At 37.9% G+C, this 21,763-nt stretch overlaps 1 protein-coding gene across 1 annotated transcript in view; it reads right to left on the reverse strand.

The window, feature by feature from the left end:
• The window catches only part of LRRK2 (leucine rich repeat kinase 2), a 232,096-nt gene extending 216,222 nt beyond the window's left edge, over window positions 1-15,874 (reverse strand). Inside the window, exons 1-3 of the mRNA XM_036759572.1 lie at window positions 15,721-15,874; window positions 15,361-15,446; window positions 10,173-10,282 (exon numbers count right to left, since the gene is read on the reverse strand). Of these exons, the coding sequence (XP_036615467.1) occupies window positions 10,173-10,282; window positions 15,361-15,446; window positions 15,721-15,874 (350 nt within the window). The remainder of the gene's footprint in view (window positions 1-10,172; window positions 10,283-15,360; window positions 15,447-15,720) is intronic.
• Window positions 15,875-21,763: the final 5,889 nt, after the last annotated feature.

Raw genomic sequence — 21,763 nt, forward strand, 5'->3', positions numbered from 1 at the left:
CAAAACAAGAGCTAGAGAATATTATGAAATGCAAAACGGAAAATTTTGATCACATTAAAAAGTTTTTATACAAAGCAAATGCCACCAAGATTAAGAGAGCAGAAAGCTGGGAACCAATTTTTACAGCCAATGTATTTGATGAAGGCCTTGTTTCTAAAATATAGAGAGAACTGAGTCAAATTCATAGTACAATTCATTTCCCAACTGACAAATGGTCAAAGGATATGAATGAGCAGTTTTCAGAGAAATAAATTAAACTATCTATAGTCATGTGAAAAAAAATGCTCTAAATCACTACTGATTAGAGAAATGCAAATCAAAACAACTCCATCTCAGAAAAAGAAATTGAAGAAGCCTTTAATGAAATCCTTAGGAAAAAATCTCCAGGGCCAGATGGATTTATAAGCAAATTCTATGAAACATTTAAGGAGCAATTAATTCCAATATTATATATATTTTCTGGGAAAAATGGCGAAGAAGGAGTCCTCCCAAATTCTTTTTATTATACAAATATACCTAAACCGGGAAGAATCAAAACAGAGAAAGAAAATTATAGACCAATTTCCTTAATGAATATAGATGCAAAACCTTTAAATAAAATATTAGCAAAAAGATTACAGCAATTTATCATGAGAAGAATACACTTTGATCAGGTAAGATTTATATCAGGAATACAGGGCTAGTTCAATATTAGGACTAATAGAAACCATATGATTATCTCCATACGTGCAGAAAAAGCTTTTGATGAAATACAACACCCATTTGTTTCAACAATCCAGCTAGCAGCTGTTGTGGGGGTGAAAGACCCACACAAGCCCAACAACAAGCACGCTACCAGCACGCTGCAAAAGCACAGGTTCTTTTGATCTGCTTTTCTAAGGAAAGCAACGTTAAGGGATTGACAAACTTACTTTAATTCAGCATAAAAATACAATTCACTTAGTTCAGGGGAAAAACTTGAACTTAAGAGCAAAATACAAACAAAGTACAAACATCGACAGACAGACCTTGTCTGATTCAAATCCCAATTCATAGTTACCAGATTTTAACAAAGTCCCAACATCCAGGTTTACAACCTGGAGGGCTCCTTAGCTACAGCTGCCCGGGAGTCTCCACACCCCACCAAGAGTGAGAGCCCTGTGCAAATGATTCTGTCTTCTCTTCTTAAAGCATTTCAGACATCATCAAACATCATTTGAATGACCAGAACTTGGGCTCCTATGATTGGCTCTGGAATTAGCACCTCCCCTTAGTTAGCCCCACCTTGGGCCCCACCTTAGTTACCAATCTAAACCCACACAGGTTTTACACCTAATACGAGTTTGGGCCTGGGGCTTAGCACCTAGTAAGACTCAATGAAATACACTGAATTAACAAAAGTCAAACTCTTCAAGGGCACTTGATTGAATGGAGTGCTAAGAGCCCATTTTGCTTACCAACACACTATTCCTATTAAAGAACAATAGACAGAACAGGAATGATTGGAGCCTTCCTTAAAATGATAAGTAGGATCTACTTAACACCATCAGAAAACATTATATGTAATGGGGATGAGATAGATGTGTTTACAATTAAATCAGGGGTGAAACAAGATGTCCATTATCACCACTGTTATTCAATATGGTACTGGAAACATTAGTTTTACCAATAAAAGAAGAAAAAGAAATTGAAGGAATTAGAACAGGCAAAGAAGAAATTAAGCTATTACTCTTTGCAGATGAAATGATGATAGAGAATCCTAGAAAATCAAGGGAAAAACTACTTGAAATAATGAATAACTTTAGCAAATTTGCAGGATATAAAATAAATCTACATAAATCGTTGGCATTTCTATATATAATTAACAAAGCATAGCAGCAAGAGATAGAAAGAGGAATTCCACTGAAATTTACTGTAGACATTATAAAGTATTTAGGTATCTACCTGCCAAAACAAACCCAGGAACTATACGAACACAATTATAAAACACTTTTCACACAAATAAAGTCAGATCTAAATAAATGGAAAAATGTTAACTGGTTCCTGGGTAGGTCAAACTTATATAATAAAAATGATAATTCTACCTAAATTAATTTACTTATTTAGTGCTGTACCAATCAAACTACCAAAAAATTGTTTTACAGAGGTAGAAAAAAATAATAACAAAATTCATCGGAAGGAGCAAAAGGTCCAGAATACCAAGGAAATTAATGAAAAGAAATACTAAGGAAGGTGGCCTAGCCATAACAGATCCTAAACTGTATTATAAAGCAGCAACCATCAAAAGTACTTGGCACTGGCTAAGAAACAGAGGGGCAGATCAGTGGAATAGGTTAGGTACAAAAGACGGAGTAGTCAATGATTATAGTAATATACTGTTTGATAAACCCAAAGACCTCCGCTTCTGGGATAAGAACTCACTATTTCACAAAAACTACTGGGAAAACTGGAAAACAGTGTGGCCAAAACTGGGAATAGACCAATGTCTGAGACCATAATAAAGTGCAAATGGGTATATGATTAAGATATAAAAGCTGATACTATAAACAAATCAGGGGAGCAAGGAATAGTTTATCTGTCACATTTATGGAGAATGGAGGAATTTGTGACCAAAAAAGAGATAGAGACCATTATGAAATGCAAAATTTTAATTACATTAAATTGAAAAGTCTTTGCACAAACGAAGACCATTATGAAATGCAAAATTTTAATTACATTAAATTGAAAAGTCTTTGCACAAAAGAAGCCAATGCAACCAAGATTAGGAGAGAGGCAGAAAATTGGGAAAGAATTTTTCCAACTAGTGTCTCTGATAAAGGTCTCATATGGTCAAAGGATATAACAGGCAGTTTTCAGAGGAAAAAATTAAAAATATCTATAGTCATATGAAAAAATGCTCTAAATCATTATGGACTAGAGAAATGAAAAACAAAACAACTCTGAGGTACCACATCACACCAATCAGATCACCTAATATGACAAAACAGGGAAAAGATAAATGTTGGAGATGTGGGCAAGTTGGAACACTAATTCATTTTTGGTGGAGTTGTGAACTGATCCAACTGTTCAAGAGAGAAATTTGGAACTGTGCCTAAAGAGCTATAAACATGTGCATTCCCTTTGCCCAGCAATACCACTTCTAGTGCTATATCCCAAAGAGATCATAAAAATGGGAAAAGGACCCACTTGTACAAAAATATTTATAGCAGCTCTTTTTGTGGTGGACAAGAACTGGAAATTGAGGGTGTGTCCATTAATTGGAGAATGGCTGAACAAGTTGTGATATATGAATGTAATGCAATGCTGTTGTGCTATAAGAAATGATGAACAGATGTACTTCAGAAAAACCTGGAAAGACTTATATGAACTGATGCTGAGTGAAGTGAGCAGAACCAGAATACTGTACATAGTAACAGCCACAGTGTGTGATCTCCTGACTTTAATAGACTCAACTCCTCTCAGCAATGCAAGGACCGAAAACAATTCGAAAAGACTCATGATGGAAAATGCCATTCACATTCAGAAAAAAGAAATATGGAGACTGAATGCAGACAGAAGCAGACTTTTTCCGTTTTTTTGGTTTTGCTTTCTTTTATGCTTTTCTTCTCATGGTTACTCTCATTCATTCTAATTCTTCTGAACAACATGACTAATGTGAAAATATGTTTAATAAGAATTTATATGTAGAGCCTATATATGATTGCATGCCATCTTGGGCAGAGGGAGAGGGAGAAAAAATTTGAAACTTATGGAAGTGAATGTTGAAAACTAAAAATAAATACACTCACTAAAAAATAATTCCTTAAAAATCAGAAATGAACAAATGGAAACTAATGACTTTATGAGAAATCAAGAAACAATAAAATGAAACCAAATGAAAATATAGTGAATATGTGAATGTGAAATATATCAAATATCTCATTAGAAAGATAATTGCCTAGTCAGTTCAATTCCTGTCTCTTAGCACTGCCAGTATGGCGGAGGAAGGCACTGTCATAGTGTGCATACAAGTATGGCTACTCATTAGCAGAGAACAAGATTTTGGTAATGCTACACACCATCAGTGGAAGACTGAAGGTAGACTCATTTCTCAAACTGATGGAACAAAAATCTTTGAATTTTGATCATGTATTTCATTCTAATGAAACTACAGAAAAGGTACATAAGAATTAGCATACCAATGATGTGTTCTGCTATACACGGCTATGGTACAATATTTGCATATGGACAGATGTTTCAAGAAAAACTTATACAATGTGGGTTCAGTAGATGATTTGGACGTAATACCTAAAGCAATTAATAATATTTTCAATAAGTTTAAGGAAATTCCTGGGGGGGCAGATCCAAGATGGTGCTGTGGAAAGCAGGGACTTACTGGAGCTCTCTTACAAATTCTTTCAGCTACTTCTAAAAAAGTGAATCCGAGCAGATTTGAGAGTTAGTAGACTGAGTGTGGCAGGAGCACTGGGCGCACCAGAAGGGGAGCAGCAGAGAAACTCAGCCAGGAACTAAGTTGGGAGAGCGCTGGGCCTGCAAAACTAAAACATAACATATCTGAGTGGGAGCAGGAGCAGCTCTAAGGAAGGAAGTGATCCCCAGGCCTCTCAGCTCAGGATAAACTGATAGGTCAAAGGATATGACAGGCAGTTTCCAGAAGAAGAAATCAAAGCTATGTTATCATATGAAAACATGCTCTAAATCACTGTTAATTAGAGAAAAGCAAAGTAAAATAACTACCTCAAACCTATCAAAAATGACAACTGCTGGAGAGTGTAAGAGAAAATAGGTATGCTAATATAGAGTGTGAACTGGTCCAACCATTCTGGAGAACAATTTGGAGCTATGCCCAATGGGCTATAAAACCATGTAAACCTTTTGACCCAGCATTGCCACTACTAGGTCTGTACCCCAAAGAGATCAAAGAAAAAAGAAAAAAGATCTATATGTACAAAAATATTTATAGAAGATCTTTTTTGCAGTAACAAAGAATTAGAAATTGAAGTGATACTTATCAATTGGGGAATGACTGCTTAAGTTGTAGCATATGATTGTGATAGAGAATTACTGTGCTCTAAGAAATGGCAAGGGGGGGAGTTTCAGAAAAAAAATAATGTGGCAAGAACTATATTAACTGATGCCAAGTGAAGTGAGAAGAACTGGGAAATTGTGCATACAGCTAAGTTGTAATGATGATCAACTGTGAAAGACTTGACTATTCAGGTCAATACAGTGATCCAAGACAACTGCAAAGGACTCATGATGAAAACTGCTGTCCACCTCCGGAGACAGAACTGCTCAACTCTGAGTACAAATTGAAGTATAACTTTCTTGCTTTTTTATTTTATTTTATTTTTTTACAATATGGCTAATATGTAAATATGTTTTACATGGTTTTGATGAAATTTAAATAGAATGGTCAATGAGAAGCCCATTATCTAAAGTACCACTTAAATCTACTTTAGGAGACAATGCACAATCATCTGCAAACAGAAAATCATGCACCAATGCTCCCTCCACTTTGATCTTGGCTCCTAGCCTTTTCAAGTTGAAGAATTTACCATCAGTGATGTAGCTTACTTTGATGCCACGTTCATCCTCACTGAAAGCATTTGATAGCCTCTGAAGCTGAGATGCAACAAAGTATGGATCACTTCTCTACTGTTTGTGCTAATTTTGCCCTAACAATTAACACCAAGAACACACAGGTGCTCCATCAGCCACCACCACATCATCCATCCATGGAACCATTGGTTACACTAAATGGAGAAGTTTTGGATGCTGTGGATAAGTTCACTTCCCTTGGTAGTGTACTTTCCAGGGATGTACACATTGATAATGAGGTTGACCCACGCATTGTCAGAGCTCACTCAGTGTTTGGGAGCCTCCGAAGGAAAGTATGGGAGAGAAGAGGTATTAGACTGATTAGCTAACTGAAGGTCTACAGAGCCGTTGTGCTGACCTCATTGTTGTATGCCTGCGCAATACAGTCTACCAGCACCATGCCAGGAAACTGAATCGCTTCCATCTGAATTGTCTTAGGAAGATTCTGAAGATCACCTGGCAGGATAAGGTACCAGACACTGAGGTCCTTACTCAAACTAAACTTCCAAGCATTCAAATTCTGCTTCAGAGACAGCACAACTCCAAAGGGCTGACCATATTGTTTGGATGCAAAACATACACTTGCCAAAAAGACTATTTTATGGAGAAATCACACAGAGCAAGCATTCACATGGTGGTCAGAAGAAGCGATACAAGGACACTCTCAAGAACTTGGAATTGATTATGTGACATGGGAGACACTGGCACAGAACCGTTCAGCATGGTGTGCCCACATCAGAGAAGGTGCTGTGCTCTATGAGCAAAGCAGAATTGAAACAGCTCAAAAGACATGCAGGATGTGCACATTTAGATGTGCACAAGTATCCACCCCAAATGTTCAGATGGACTATTTGTGCCTGACCTGTGGTAGAGCACTCCGAGCTTGTATTGGTCTGATCAGCCACAGTGAGACACACTGAAACTTGACTCTAGTATAGTGATGTCATTTTGGTCCTCTTCTAGAACAAAGGACAACAACTAGGAGACAATGGGATTCAAATAGGATGATCAACGAAACACAGAAACTAACAGCCCCCCTCCCCAACAATGGAATAATAATTAATAATAATAATAATAATAACGATAGGTAATGCCCTAAACTCCCTGTTTACCTCCTTTCCCCACCCATAGAAGGTTTTTCTCTGTAAGAATCCCTAGGCTCTCCTAGCTAGTGGGAGTCTTCCTTAATCAGAGGGTGTCCTTGTTAAGGGCAATCTCCATTAGTCTCCCTTAAACTGCATCTCCCTTCGGGGGCAGAGGAGCCTGTTTGATGTGTCGTGTTGTATTGTGTTATCCCAATAAACCCCTTTATTTGATTTGGAGACAGTCTGACCTATACCCTGACATTTTGAGGTGCCCCTGAATTTCAACATTTCCACATGAATAACCGGTAACATTTTGCTTACCTTCACAATTGAAAGGAAGAGGGGTAGAAGCAGGGAGTGAATTTGAAACTAAAAATTTTTTAAATGTTAAAAATAAATTAAAATGAATTGGGCAGGCAGGGGGGTAAATAAAGTATTGAGCTAGGAGTCAGAAAGATTTAGTTCAAATCTCACCACTAACAAGTGTTAACTGAGTAACTCTGCTCAAATCATTTAACCTTTATCTCAGGCAACTTCCTAGGACTTATATAGTTTCATTCACATGTTTACTATATTTATTGATGGAGGGTTTCCCCATTGGGAGTTCAATACTCTGACAATATCACAGATCTTTTGAGTATTCAAATAATACCAATATAAATAATATGCACTATAAATATCCTTGCATTATTGGTATGTAGCTTCTGAAATCTTTTGAGGTCCATAAGAAAAAACCTGGGAGAGTTCAGTATGTAGAAGAGATAGATGAAGAGCCTAAGTACTGTGAGTTTTGGGACACTTCTCCCCAGAAAAAGTAACCACTGAGGCCAAAGAAACAGACCCCATAGGGCTGTAAAAGAGACTCTCAGGCTGTATTTTATCTCCCACCCCACCCCTTACTGGAAACAACAAGATGAACCAGACTGACTTGAAGGAGGCCTCCACTATTTAGAGATTTACTGAGAATACAAAGAGTATTCTAATAATACTAACCATAGAAAAATGAGTTTTACAACCAGAACAAACTTGATCTTTAGCAACTCCAGCGACTCCAAGGCATGTACACTACTGAGACAAATAGAGCCTGAGAAATAAAGTTTCTGAGTAATTAAAAATCAATTTATTAATTAGGCTAGCAAATAATAAATTGATGGTCAGTGGTCTCTAGGTAACCAAAGACAAAACCATGAAGATCACTGAATGTTTAAATATCTTTGGAAAAGTTGGATGCCCCTGGTGGGCATCAACCCTGATCTGGTGAACAATTAACAAGAGGGTAGACATTCAAATGAGGAGGTGGGCTGAAAGCCTTCAGCTCCTCCTGCTGAGAACTTGGCTTGATCATGAGACTCAGCAGCCTCCAGCAATCTGCACAAATCTCATCATCAACCCAGTACTTCAGGCAAATCTCATCATCAACCCAGTACTTCAGAAACTGTCTGACCTACAAGGACTGGTCCCTGAATGAGGAAATAGAAGGGGAAAAAAACCTCAATCTTGATTTATTAGTATAACAGAAAAATAATTACTTCTCTCACTACCCCCATTTCCTTTTTGCCACTGAAGGCTACTGATTTGCTACATATTTTAAGTAAGCCTAAAAGTTATAAAAACTTTTATGTAATCTGTACCCTAAAAAGCTGGAACTTCTACTAGCCCCAGCAATCTTCCTTAATAAGCTCATAAATTTCTTTTTTACTTTCAATTTAGCTACTCATTTTTTGCCCATTAGTCTTGCAGACATCATGGTGGATGAAATTCCTCCAGGGTTCTCTTGGAACCCGGGTTGGGAAATTTTCTCAACAACATGGGAAATTCTCTTCACTAATACAGATCAGTGTTAACTCTATAACTCATAGTCTTAAAGAATTGCCTGAGGACTTATCTCTGGTTACATAGCTGGTACATGTAAATGGAAAGACTTGAATACAAGTCTTGATGATTCCAAGGCCAGCACTATCACATTGACTTTTATTTATAAAATGTAAATAAAATATATTGTCTGAAAATATCATATTCTGATAATCTATGAGCTAAGAAATATGGATAATTAACACAAATTTACAACTAAATGTTGTGAACTATAGAATAAATTGTATTTTTCACCAAAGTCCCACTACAGTGTCACAGGGTGACATGGAGGTGACCAAGGAATCTCAAAGGCTATGCCAGTGAAGCACAAGTCTGGCAGATCTTATCAAACAGTAACATCCTCAAGTACATGGTTGGCAGTGGAATGTTACCCAAAGAACAGGAGTAACAATTAATGAAGAGTATCTACTGAAGTGTGAAAGGATTTCCATTTACACCCATAAAGGGAACACCCATGTTAAAGAAGTCACAGATCTGAAAGAGTACTGCAGTAAAAATTATAAATTGTACACAAACTATGAGATAAATCAGAATCACTCTACTATCCTATTTTTCTTCACTATCACAGAAAAAGGATAACCTAAATATAAGGAGTGCATAATGTTAACCAGAAAAGACAAAAGCCAAGGAGCTAACAAAATCATACAACAAGGAATTCCCCTAGAACACGTCTCCATCTATAGAAACTTTTTTGTTTTCTCAACTACATTCAAGGAAGTGGTCTCATCGATGAAGTCATAATGTTGTAAACTGCAAAAGGGCAGCTGGTGAAATTACTATCAACTCCGAGTGCTAGGAAGTAATTTCCTCTTTCTTCTTTTTGAAAGCAGTAGTTTAAGCCACCTAAATATATATTTACTGTTTGAGGAAGAAAAAGCACAGTTTAAATTAATACGTTGCTAACTCACTACCTGGTTCCCATATTTTTGTAGAACTAACTATTCCATGTTACTTATTTTGTCAAAAAAAAAAGTACCTTGTTTAAAGTTTTAACTTTCTGTTCTCTGAGAATACAGAATTCAAGACCCACTCCAACCTGTCAAAACTCTATCATCTACTATAATAATTACCTAGTCTACCTACCTCTCATGAATCTCAAGGACAGAACTGAATTTAATATTCATAAAAGTGAATTCAAGTATAAGTTTTATAGGTGTGATTATTCATTCCACTGATGTAGTTCACAATCCTTCTATACATTAATAGATAGTATTCTTGTGTTGCTGTGGCCAAAAATATCCATCATCTGACAGCCAATGCTCTGGGTGATGAACTTTTCCAATCTTAGCCAGCTTAGGCCTCAGATAACAAACAGATAATACATAATGGAGCCCATACTTAATGATTTCCCAGTTTAATAGGACCTGCTGAAGTTGAAGTTGGCAGTCTCCTCTAACATAAGCTTCAAGACCTCAAAGCCAGTTCCCTGCCCATGATGAATCACTGGAAAAGGACTTTTGAGAATAAAGTTCTATACACATGTAAAATATTATTTTAAAATTATATAGCATAATAAATATATCTTCAAGATATTTTTGTTCTTTCATAAGAGTCTAAAAAATGCAAATCTAAATATTCTTGATTTGTATATCTAACTGAAAATATAACTGTTTTTTGCATAAAATTAATACTTACTGGTGAACACCAAGGACTTCCCAATCCTTTCCAACATCTTGGGGACCCATTAAGCTCTGCATTATATCAGGACAAATTTCTGTCAATTTACAAAGAAGTGACCAACCCACCTGAAAAGTAATAAAGGCAAATACATGTTTATTTATAGATATTAGTTAAACATCTATTAAGTTAAAATGTATTCTTTCTTAACAGAACTGGCCAATGTGAACATTGATAAATGAAACAATTTTTCAAAACTAAAGTATGCAATGCAATTCTACTGAGAAGTATCAACAGGCAATAAAGCAGCTTTCTACAAAAAACTAACAAAAAAAAAACCTAAAAGCATTATGATAGAAGAAAGGCAGTGTAAGTCAAGCAAAAAGCATTATTGAGTGTTTACTATGTTCCAGCCAGTAGGTCACAAAGAAAAACAAAAAATATAGACTCTATCCTCAAGTATCATAATTCTAATGGGGCAAATAACATGTAAATAAATAAGTATATTTAAGATCATCTAAGAGTATTAGTGGCTATAGAGACCAAGCTTTGAGCTTAAACCCTAAGAGAAGCCAGGAAAACAAGGAGACTGAGATGATCAAGCACAAATCAATCAAGAGATTAGCTAAGGCATGTATGCATGTTAAGTGACTGACTGGCATCCCAATGTCAAAGCTTAACAGGAAAAGCATATTTGGAATAATTAATAACTAGGTAATGTAAGTATGAATGTAAAAGGAATGACAACAGATACAGCTCTTCAAACAAAAATCCATATATGAGATACAGGGCTCATCAGCAAAGGGAAGCTATGGAAAGATTCATACCCCTTCCTCAAAAAATAGGAAAATTAATAAATGTTTCCAGAATATTCAATAAAGAGGTTTAAAAAAATAACAAAATTGCTTTTGGAATTAATTAGTAGACTTTGCTTCAGAGAGCAACCTCCCTGAAATGGCTAAGATCCAAAAGTGGAATTGTTCTGGGACAGGACTCACTCAGGTCAGACTCCTGGTAAGTTTGGGTTGAATGTTGGAATAAGTTGAGATACTTAAAGTGTCTCATTCAACCATTAACATAAAAAAGTTTTACTTATCCACAGCAGGAGATAGAACAACAAGAAGAGGCACTGAGGACAATGAAAATTAATTCAGCTAATAGAAGCTCCCTTATCTGAGGTACCCACTATGATCCCACCAGCCAAGCATCAGAATGGCCATAGGGCTCCCGGGTGGCTGCTCTGTACTCAGGCAACAAGGAAGTAATATTAACTCTGAGTCTTTAGTCCTGAGGCAACAAACTTTGGAAGAATGTTTCAATACTTTTTAAGCAACTAGCCAAATCTGCATGGATGGAGGGGTTAGGATATTGTTCCCATCATATTACATCCCTTAGAAAGTCAAGCTCCTTAAACGTCTAGAGAACTTTCCACCATGACTTTAGGGCTATAACTCTTTACTCCAGTATACAAGAAGCCTGATACAGGCAGCACTGAAATAGGAAGAGACAAACTAAAACAAAAATATAATAAAAATAAAATAAAACAACGTAAGAGTTCTTTTAAGGACCAAGTCCCAGGGCTAAATGATCAGGTGGGTGACGTCAAATCGTCAGATCTTTGCAGTTCACAGGGGGTCTCTTAATGTAAAATCGTGAATGTAAGTAGGATAATTCATACAACAGCAATAATATCATAAATACAAGCAAATTTGAAAGACTTAGAAAATTTGATTAACACAATGACCAACCACAAGTCCAGAAGATTCATGATGCCACAGACTACTCATTTCTAGCTAGAAAGGACTCACAGTGCATACTGAGGCATTTTTTTTTAACATGATTTGCTTAACTATACATATTTGTTACAAGTTTTGTTTTCTTGCTTTCTCAATGTGGGAAGGAGAGAAGGAGGTAGGAGGGAGAGAATTTAGAACTGGAAACAAAACTTAATTTTTTAAAAAAGAGTTGTCTAAAGCACTCGAATGCTTAAGTAACTTGCCATGGTCATATAACCAGTATCTGTCAGAGGTGTGACTTAAACTTAAGTGCTCCTGGCACTGAGGCCAGTTCTCCATCAACTACACCACAGCTATTTCCAATGGCTACTTCATTTATAATTATAAATAAGGCGCATAGTCAATGCTTAATAGATATTTATTTACTAACTACTGCTATAACACTTTATGATTTACAAAGCACTTTTCTCACAATCAGAGTTAAATAACACAGGTACTCCTCAACGTAGAGACAAGAAACAGCTAACATTAAAACCTGATTTCAAATCTATGCCTCTTGAGTCCTAAGTCCAGTGCTCTTTTTATCACTTTATACTTTATTGAATTTTAGAGACAGAAGGCACCTAAGTGGTCACATTCAAAAAAGAATGCCTCTGCCACATAGCCAATAAGTAGGCATCCAGTCTCTGCCTAAAGACCATTAAGGAAGGAGAACCTATTACCTTTTGAGGTAGTCAATTGCAATTTTGAACAGCTCTGATTATTAGGAAATTTATTCTGATATCCAGGCTAAATTCTTCCAAAACTGTGGTGCCTAGAACATAACACAAAACTCCAGGTGTGATCAGGAGGCTGTGTACAGCAGGATCTATCTACAGACAGTCTGGCATGACAGAAAAAGGGGGAAAAATTCTATCATTCTACAAGCCTGCTTGCATCAGTTTTCTCAAATGTTAAATGACAATAATAATAGCAACTACTTCGCAAGGTTGTTGTGAGGATCAGATAAGGTAATATTTGTAAAGCACTTAGCACAGTGTCTAGCACCATTATTATTAGTAATGGTGGTAGCAGTGGTGGTAGTACTACTCCTATCACCACCACCACCACCACCACCACCACCACCATCACCATCACCACTATTACATGACTACTACCACTCCAAGAGGTTGCTTCCCTTTTTAAAATAAGGTGCTGTGAACTCTATCCACCAAATGAGAAAATGATAAAACTATTAAACTTTTAAGTCAGGCTTCCATTGCCCTGAACATTGGCGGTGTTACACCTCCTTCTGAGTGCCTTTATCACAGAACCCATCAAACATTCCTGTACTGGAGGATACAATTCTGAGCTACCTCACAAAGATATAGGTACAATACTGAGCTGTCCCAGATCTGGAGAGTATCCAGCAGGCTAGAAGGCCTTAGTATGCCAGGGGTTCAGTCTAACAACTCCTATGGACCATACAGATAAAGTCCAGCTTACACCAGTCTGTTTCCAGAGGATTCTTGATACCATCAATTGCCTTAGACCTAACTCAAACGTTAATGGAAGAAGGTAAATATTGATCACCTGACAAACACCAAATTACTTAAATAAAAAAAGATAACACAGGAGATCATTAGAATATAACAAAATCAAAAACCTGTCTATAAGTACCAGAGGACATGGACTATGTCTTAATTATCTTTATGTTTTGGTCCACAACAGTACTTCACAGAGAATAAACATTTCATGACTGGCTGCTGAAATTAAATATTGGAATATGCCCTATATGAAATTTTTATTTTGGTCAGACAATGGTCTAGTGTCACAAAATATAAAAAAGTCTTTATCATATCTTTGTTTTAATTTTATTTCTGTTTACATCTGAACTCAAACTGAAAGAACACACAGTAACTTGGGGAAAAGAGAATGTTTTTCTTGCCATGTAAAGGACTACACAAAATTATCTAGTTGTCCTTTAATTTAGATAGCTTAAAAATTTTCTTAGCCTCCCAAATGAGTATATTTAATATCGTGTTAGCTATCAACATTCACCAAGTTCAGTTTCCATTAGCCACCTAACCATGCTGAAAATGAAAAACTCATTTCCTTTTGCGAATGCATGAAATGAGCCTGCCTACTTGTACAGGGCTCAATTTATACTTTTAAAACTCTATCAGTATTACAGAGGCTATTTTGACTATAAACCACATTTTCAGCTGTCATAATATTTAATTTTTAATAAATGTAGCACACCCCATGCAGCACAGCTAATTCCTGTGGTTCCTATGTCAGATTATAGAAATTTTACTACTCTGTTTTACTTTCATTTTATTTGGAATTGATTATATACTACAAATTAAATATAACGGGGTGGGGCAAGACATCAAAGCACTCATTAGATACTGCAAAGCAAACTGAGCCAAAGCATAGCAATAAGGGATGTTACTGAGTCCAATATATATGTATGACAAATTGGATTTGAAATTAGAGGGCTTGGTCTAGAACCCTCTCTCTAATATTAATATCTGAGGGACCTAGATCAAATCAATTAACCTCTGTGACTCAGTTTCCTAACTTGTAAGATGAATTGGATTTGGTAACTCCTGAGATCACTTCTAGTTCTAAATCTAAGATCTTTTGAACTGTATTAAAGAAAAAATTTGTATCCCAAATGAAGGTCTTAACAACATAGTTATTATCTTAATTAGGGTTCACATTTTTAAGCACTTAGAGGCAGCTAGGTGGCTAGGCTGTAATCAGGAAGACCAGAGTTCAAATATGACCTCAGGTACTTACTAGCAGAGTGACCTAAAACAAGTAACTTAATCTCTATTTGCCTTAATCCACTGGAGAAGGAAATGGCAAACAACTCCAGTATCTTTGCCCCCCCCCCCAAAAAAAACAAAAATCACGTATGGTCCATAGGATCACAAAGAGTCAGGAGTCAGACAGGACTGAACAACAACAAAGCACTTACCAAGTAAAAGAACTGTACTATTGTTGGAAATGTAAAGATAAAAAGGAGGTTACATTATATAACACAACTGATAAACAGCTAAATATTTTAGTGGCTATTTAAGCTACAGTACTACACTTAGAACCATAATAAATGGTTAAACATTTATATTTATATATTCATCTCCCACCTCAGATAATCTTCACTCCCCTAATACTCCTTGTTTTCTACCCTAACAGCCTCCTCCATAAACAATTCCACTACAATTGTCCTCGGTCCACATATTTTATGCTATTCTTCTAAGACTAATTCACTATGAGTCACTATCCTTTTGCATTTAAAAAAAAAAACACATTCAAAAAACATTTAACAACCTCTCCATTTTAAAAATCACAGTAAACACAAAAATAGTATCCTTAGTAGTAAGACCAAGCACATCAGAACACTTTCTCCCAAGAACTTGGAGTTTAAAACATTTCTTTCCAAACAGGAAAGGGCAAAGATAAAATAAAGTATATTTTTTTACCTGTTGCACACCTGCGACTCTCATGTAGGAATCCAAAACAAGAAGCAAAGGCATATGGACATTTTTGCCTTGAAATAACTTGGAAGCTAGGTAAGAAAACAGAAGAAAACTATTATTCACTGTAGCTTTTTTAAATCAGAAGAGTAAAAGAAAATAAGTGAAAGCAAGTCCTTTTCGTTTTCAACTCCTTCCAAATAGCGATCTCTGCTCCCCGAAAAGTTTGAGCCAATGCAGAAAAACTATCTCCAATGAATTTCCTTAGAAGGGCCCATGATTGCATGGATATGGATATATTCCTTAGATTGCTATATCTGCCCCAAGTTTAAAAAAAAAATGAAGAAACAAGGGCTAAAAGATTACCGTGATCAGAGTACGTTAACATCAGCATATCCTCTAGTATCTGGATCAGGGTTTCTATCTGTTTTCCTTCCTGGACATTTTGCAGCCTAACTATCAACTTCTTTAGAGTTTCCTCTTCTTTTTCTTCATCTCCGAGGCTGCAGCCACTGGCCATGACGGTCCCGACTCCCTCCCGAGGCCCTCCCCTGGCCCTAACCCTGAGGCGGAGCACTCCAACAAGGGACTAGGGAAGGCTGATCCAGCAGATTCCGGAAAGTCCCCAAAGCAGGCACGCTCAGTGGCTTTGGCCGCTTTGGGAAAACAGCCGCTACCCCGCCCTTCCTGAGTAGTCCTCCTTACCGCCCCACCCCCGGGCCGGAAAATGAACCCTATGCAAACTTCGGGGGGAGGAGATAAGAGGCAGCAAGCAGCTAAAAGCTGCTAACCCTGGAATCTTCTAACCTCTCTGTGGTAAATCCAAAATCACTGGGACTAGAGCACCCGTCCGGCCTGGATTCTGGCCCCCAGGAGTACTGACCTGCCCAGAGACCAGGGCAGAAGGACTCCAAGTGGCTGGATTTAAAGGATTAAGGGTTTACTTAGCCCTAGCCAGAAGAGCAGAGGAATTGGGGTTAGAAAGCAAGAGATGGCTGGAGGGGAGTGAATGACAGCCTGGAGAGGGACTGAGAGAGGAAGCTTCAAGAGCCAGTAGGGTCTAAATCAGGGAACCTAGTAAAAAAAGACTTGGTAGCTTGGTTTCTCCTTTAAAAATAGAAAGCCAAGTTTTGTTAGAAAAGGCATTGTCCCTTCAAGGGAAACAATTTGGGATTTAAATCCTGGCATTAACTGAACAAGAGGGCCCTCAGTTTTGTAATTGTTTAAGGACACAGCCAAGCTTTGGCATGAAGAAACCACAACAGTGAGAGAATGCAGACGAAGCCACGGCTCTGGGATTTTGGTTTGGAACCACTGTCCAACACTGCTTGAGTTTGGGTTTTTTGTTTTTTTTTTTTAATTTGGATAAGGCCAACTGCAATTTTGTCGCATGAATTTTGTTGTGATTCTTAGGTTCCGGCCATTGGAGGAGGCATTTGAAAAGATGATGTCAAATTCTCCCCAGAAGCCCAGACATATTTCCTGAAATGTTAGAGATATTGACAAATATGTTGGAGATATAGACAAATGTGACAATTGCATCCCATCTAATTTAGCTGACAGGAAAGAGATGCTGCATTAATATAAAAAATTCTCTCTCTCACTTCCTCTCCATTCCTCCCTCTACCCACTGTGCTGTCTAGCTGCCTATATACACATATACATACATATATATATATATATATGTGCATGTGTATATATATGCATATATATATATATATATACACATATATATATATATATATATATATATATATTCTGCAGAGTTGTCAGACATGTGTCCATCACCTACGAATGGTATATGTCATTTGGGTAAATAAGCTACAGTTTACCTGTCTGTATTCTGTGCTGATTTATTTGGGCAGTATCTAATAAGGACCCTAAAAATTCTTTCAAGACAGGCCCAGAGGAGTCTGCAGCTTTCTTCACTTTTTTGTTTTCTATCTTTCCCCAATTCTATTATACTTTAACTGCATGAACTCCCAGCATTGACATATCCCTCTATGTCATGCCAGCCAGCAGCCCTGTTTGACTCCCTGACTAGCCTTGGTGGCTGGTTTCCTACTCTTCCTCATTGGCTTTAAGACCTACTGCCAGCCATAGTTATAGGCCAGGAAAATCTGTATTCTATGTGTTTAAGAATGCCTGGGCCAAAAGCCCAGCCACAGCATAGGCATCATCAGTTTGATGTTGCAAAGACTTAGACATTGGTTCAACTAGCAAGTGCCAATAAACCAGCATAATCAGAGGAACAATTTTTATGACACTCGGTGTAACATACCCACCAGCATTTGCTAGTACTTCACAATTCAGCCAGGAGTATGACACAAATGAAAATCCTGAGACAGAGTTTCTGGGTAAATAAACATTTTATTAATTAGACTAGCAGATAATCAATAAATTGGTGGTCAGAGGTTTTTGTCAGTAATCAAAGACACTTAATGGAGACACTGAATGCCTCAAATATTTTTTTGAAAGGGCATGCCCCTGACAGAATATATCAACCCTGATTGGCAGAATCCTTCCAAGGTGGGCTGAAAGTTTTCAATTCTTCCTACTGAGAACATGGCTTGACCATGAGACAGTCTCCTCCAGCAATCTGGACAGAGGAATCCGTCTCTACCCAGACCACTCTGCTTGGTTTTCTCCTTCATGAGTTAGGTTACCGTAAACTATAGTGAAGGGGTGCAAGATCATAGGTTAATGCTTTTAGGGCTAGAATCTGCCTAGATTAGATTCTGTTTACACTTTAGATAAAATTAAAGTCTCCTAGTTGTGTGTGTTCAGGCCCATGACCAACTGGCTGACTAGGGAGCATCACTGTGGAAAAGCAGCACCTCCAATGTCAGCAATTGAATACTCTGTGTAGCTTGTGTCTCTGCCCACAAGACAGTCCCCTTCCCACCAAAATGATATGGAATAAACAAGCTGACCAGGCCTGTGCAGCTCAGATAGTTTCCATTGCCCAGTGAATTCATGCTTACATAGGCCATAATAATGAGAAAATCATGCAGCTGTGAGCCCATGAGAGAGAACTCCATACCACCTATAACAAGTCAAACCATGCTCCCAAATACTGCAAATCTTGTCAGTTCTGAAGGGACATCCTAGATCTCCAGCCCATGAAAATCCCATGAGGGGTATGCACCAACACACTCTTGGCAAATTGACTATATAAGGCCATTACCACAATAAGAATTCTTTGTATATTCTGATGGCTGTAAATACCTATATAGAGTATGGCATCACCTGATGATAAGTCCATCATCAAAGCCCTAGAAAAGGATGCTTGCCTCTGGCTAGGATACCCAGACTAGAGTCTTAATTGAGTAGGGGGCTGTAGTATCAATTAGATTTGAAGATCTTTCCCACCCATTAATAAGCCATGTGACCTGCTTACATCACAAGAAGCATAGATTACATGTGATGGGAGGAGCTTCCTGACAGGAAAAGGAAGTTATGTCACAGAAAATGCTGAGAGAGAGAGAGAGAGAGAGAGAGAGAGATGTTATGGCTACTAATGGCTGCTAATGGCCGCCCTCGAGATTGTTAGAACTGAACAGGCTGACTTAGCTGTACTGTGAGTTTGTTTCGGGAAAGACCTCAGCGGGGTGTCAGAGAGGTTTTGGGATGGCAGTCTCCAGGCCTGTGATATGGTATTTTAAGTTCCTTGCTGTTACAATAAAGTGGGCTGACTGGCTGTGGGAGCTGAACATTTGGTTATGGGATATAGTTTTCTTGTGTCTGAATAAATGATATACTTCTTTTACCTTCTTTACGGAGAGTCTCTCATACTTTGCAATACAGAACTACATAGGCATATTTACGATTATCATTGATGTTGTGTTTATTGTCTTACTGTTCCAGGGGCATTACATGGTCAGACCTGCCCTTTAGGAAAATCACTTTGGTGACTGAATGGAGGAGATGGATTGGAGTGGAAAGAAGTTCATGACAGGGAGACCAACCAGCAAGCCATTGCAGTAGTCCAGACATAAGTGATGAGGGCCAGTACCAATGTGGTGTCACTATCAGAAGATAGAAGGGGGTACATTTTATAGATGTTGCAAAGGTAAAATCAACAGACCTGGGCAACAGATTGAGAGACAGTGAGGAGTCAAGGATGATGCCTAGCTTATAAGCCTTGGGGACTGAAAGGATGGTGCTATTCTTAACAGCAAAAGGGAAATTTACAAGGGGAGAAGATTTAGGGAGAAAGATAATGACTTCCATTTTAGATAGGTTGAGTTCAAGATATCCTTTGATATCCCATTTGAGGTGTCTGAAAGGCAGTGGGAGATATGATATTAGAGATCAGTAGAAAGATTAGGGGTGAATAAGTAGATTTGAGAATCATCAGCACAGAAATGATAATTAAATCCATGGTTGCTGATGAAAACATCAAATGAAGTAATACAGACGGGGAAGAGAAAAGGGTCTAGGACAGAAAAAGGGCCTTGTGGGATACCCATGACCTAAATAAGAATCCAGTAAAGGAGACTAAGAAGAATCGGTCTGATAAGTAGGGGGAGAAGTGGGAGAAAGTGGTGTCCTGAAAACCTAGAAGGAAGTTAGCATCAAGGAGAAGAGGCTGATTGATAGTATTAAAGGCTCCAGAAAGGTCAAGAAGAATAAGGATTGATAAAAGGCCACTGGATTTGGCAAGTGGAAGATCATTAATAATGTTGGAGAGAGCAGTATCAATGCAATGAGGAGTTAAAAAAAAAGACTGTAAAAGATTAAGAAGGTGATAAAGTGGAGGTACCTATTGTAGATGGTCTTTTTGAGGACTTCAGACACAAAGGGCAGATGAGATATGTAAGATGATAGTAGGGATGGAAGGATCAAGTGAAGGTTTTTTGAGGATAGGGGAGACATGGGCATGTTTATAGGCTGAGGGGAAAGAGCCAGTAGACAGGAAAAGATGAAAGATAAGTGAGAGAGCAAGGATGGCTGAGGGGCAATGTGTTGGAGGGGACAGAATGGAATGGAATCCCTTACACAGAGGTTTGCCTTGTCAAGTAGTGCCACCTCTTCGTATGAGATTGGGGTGAAGGAAATAGTGGCAGAAGGTGTCTGAGTGATATGAGATGAAGAGAATGGGAAAGGGAGCTCTCAGCAAAGGGCCTCAGTTTTTTTTAAGTAAAATATGAGAAAAAGGTTCTAGGCTGAGGTGGGGCCACAATCATGTTTTGAAGCTTTGAGGGAAGTGTGTAGGGTGTTCTGGTGAGAGTTTCTGCTGCTTTGGGGTTCCCTAGACATTTCCCTCCCAGGCAAAAGGTACCTCCCCACATGGCTGGGCAAAATCAATCTGCTACTTGTTGCAACTGGGGTGGAAGTCAGTGGGTGCAACGTACCAACAAAGTCTCTGCAGAAGGAGGGAGGTCCCTGTTTGGGATCTAAACACAAACTCATAAGTGGACTTGTGTACGTCTCTGCTTGACAGGTTATAGGCTAATCTAAGAGGGGTGCTCAGTAATGTGTGAGGTAGTGAGGGAATAAAGTGTGAAGACTTCACAGGGTATATGTATATATATATATATGTATGTATGTATGTATGTATTATTAAAGTTTGAGAATCAGTATTTAGAGAAAAGGGAAATGGGATAAATTTGAGTCTGCGGGAATCTGATTATTTAGCCTTTAGGAATGTCTTTCTCCCCCGTCTTCTTTAGATTTGTAGATGTCAGTTCAGCTGTGAATGGAATACAAGATTGTGAAAGCTTCCCTATGAATAACTCAGGCAAGGTGATACTCAAATAGTACAAATTTAGTTAGGATGTGGACCTCACTAGGCCTAAGTTTCGTTTTCCTGTAAATCATACGATTTTGGGGAAATCAGGTGGTATTCCCCTCTCCCCCTCCCATAGCCTACTCACAAACTGCCATCTTAACATTAAAGTTTCCTTATAAGGTAATTATGTAGTTTCTGTGCTGGTATTGGGTAAAACTTATTCTTGGTTAGATTGTAAGGCCACCTGTCCCCGCAAATGGGGACAGAGGTCCAGCCTCTGGGGTGGGATTTCTTAGAATTGTTTGTACAAGGATATATATCCCCTTGCTTGCCTTCTCCCCCTTGCCCCTCTTCACTATCATCTCCACCCTGGTAGTGGGAGATGCCCAATTCTCGCGAGACTTGATCAAATAAAGCTTCTGTTTTGTTTCTACCTTGAGAAAACTGAGACACCTCTGTTTTTTTATTTGAACCAGTGGTCTGTTGTCCCACACAGTAAGAATATAAAAGCATTATTAATAAGCATTCTCTTATGTTAATTCATAAGACTTTGAACTAATCAGGCTTGTTGTTTTCTTATTCTGTGGATTTAGCTATAATTGTTCTATCTGGCACATAATTCCTTTTTTTTTTTTGGAGAGTTGATGGAACCTAGAAGAAAATGTCTAGGCAGCT

Source organism: Trichosurus vulpecula, chromosome 5 (genome assembly GCF_011100635.1).
Source record: "Trichosurus vulpecula isolate mTriVul1 chromosome 5, mTriVul1.pri, whole genome shotgun sequence".
In the NCBI taxonomy this organism is placed as follows: domain Eukaryota; kingdom Metazoa; phylum Chordata; class Mammalia; order Diprotodontia; family Phalangeridae; genus Trichosurus; species Trichosurus vulpecula.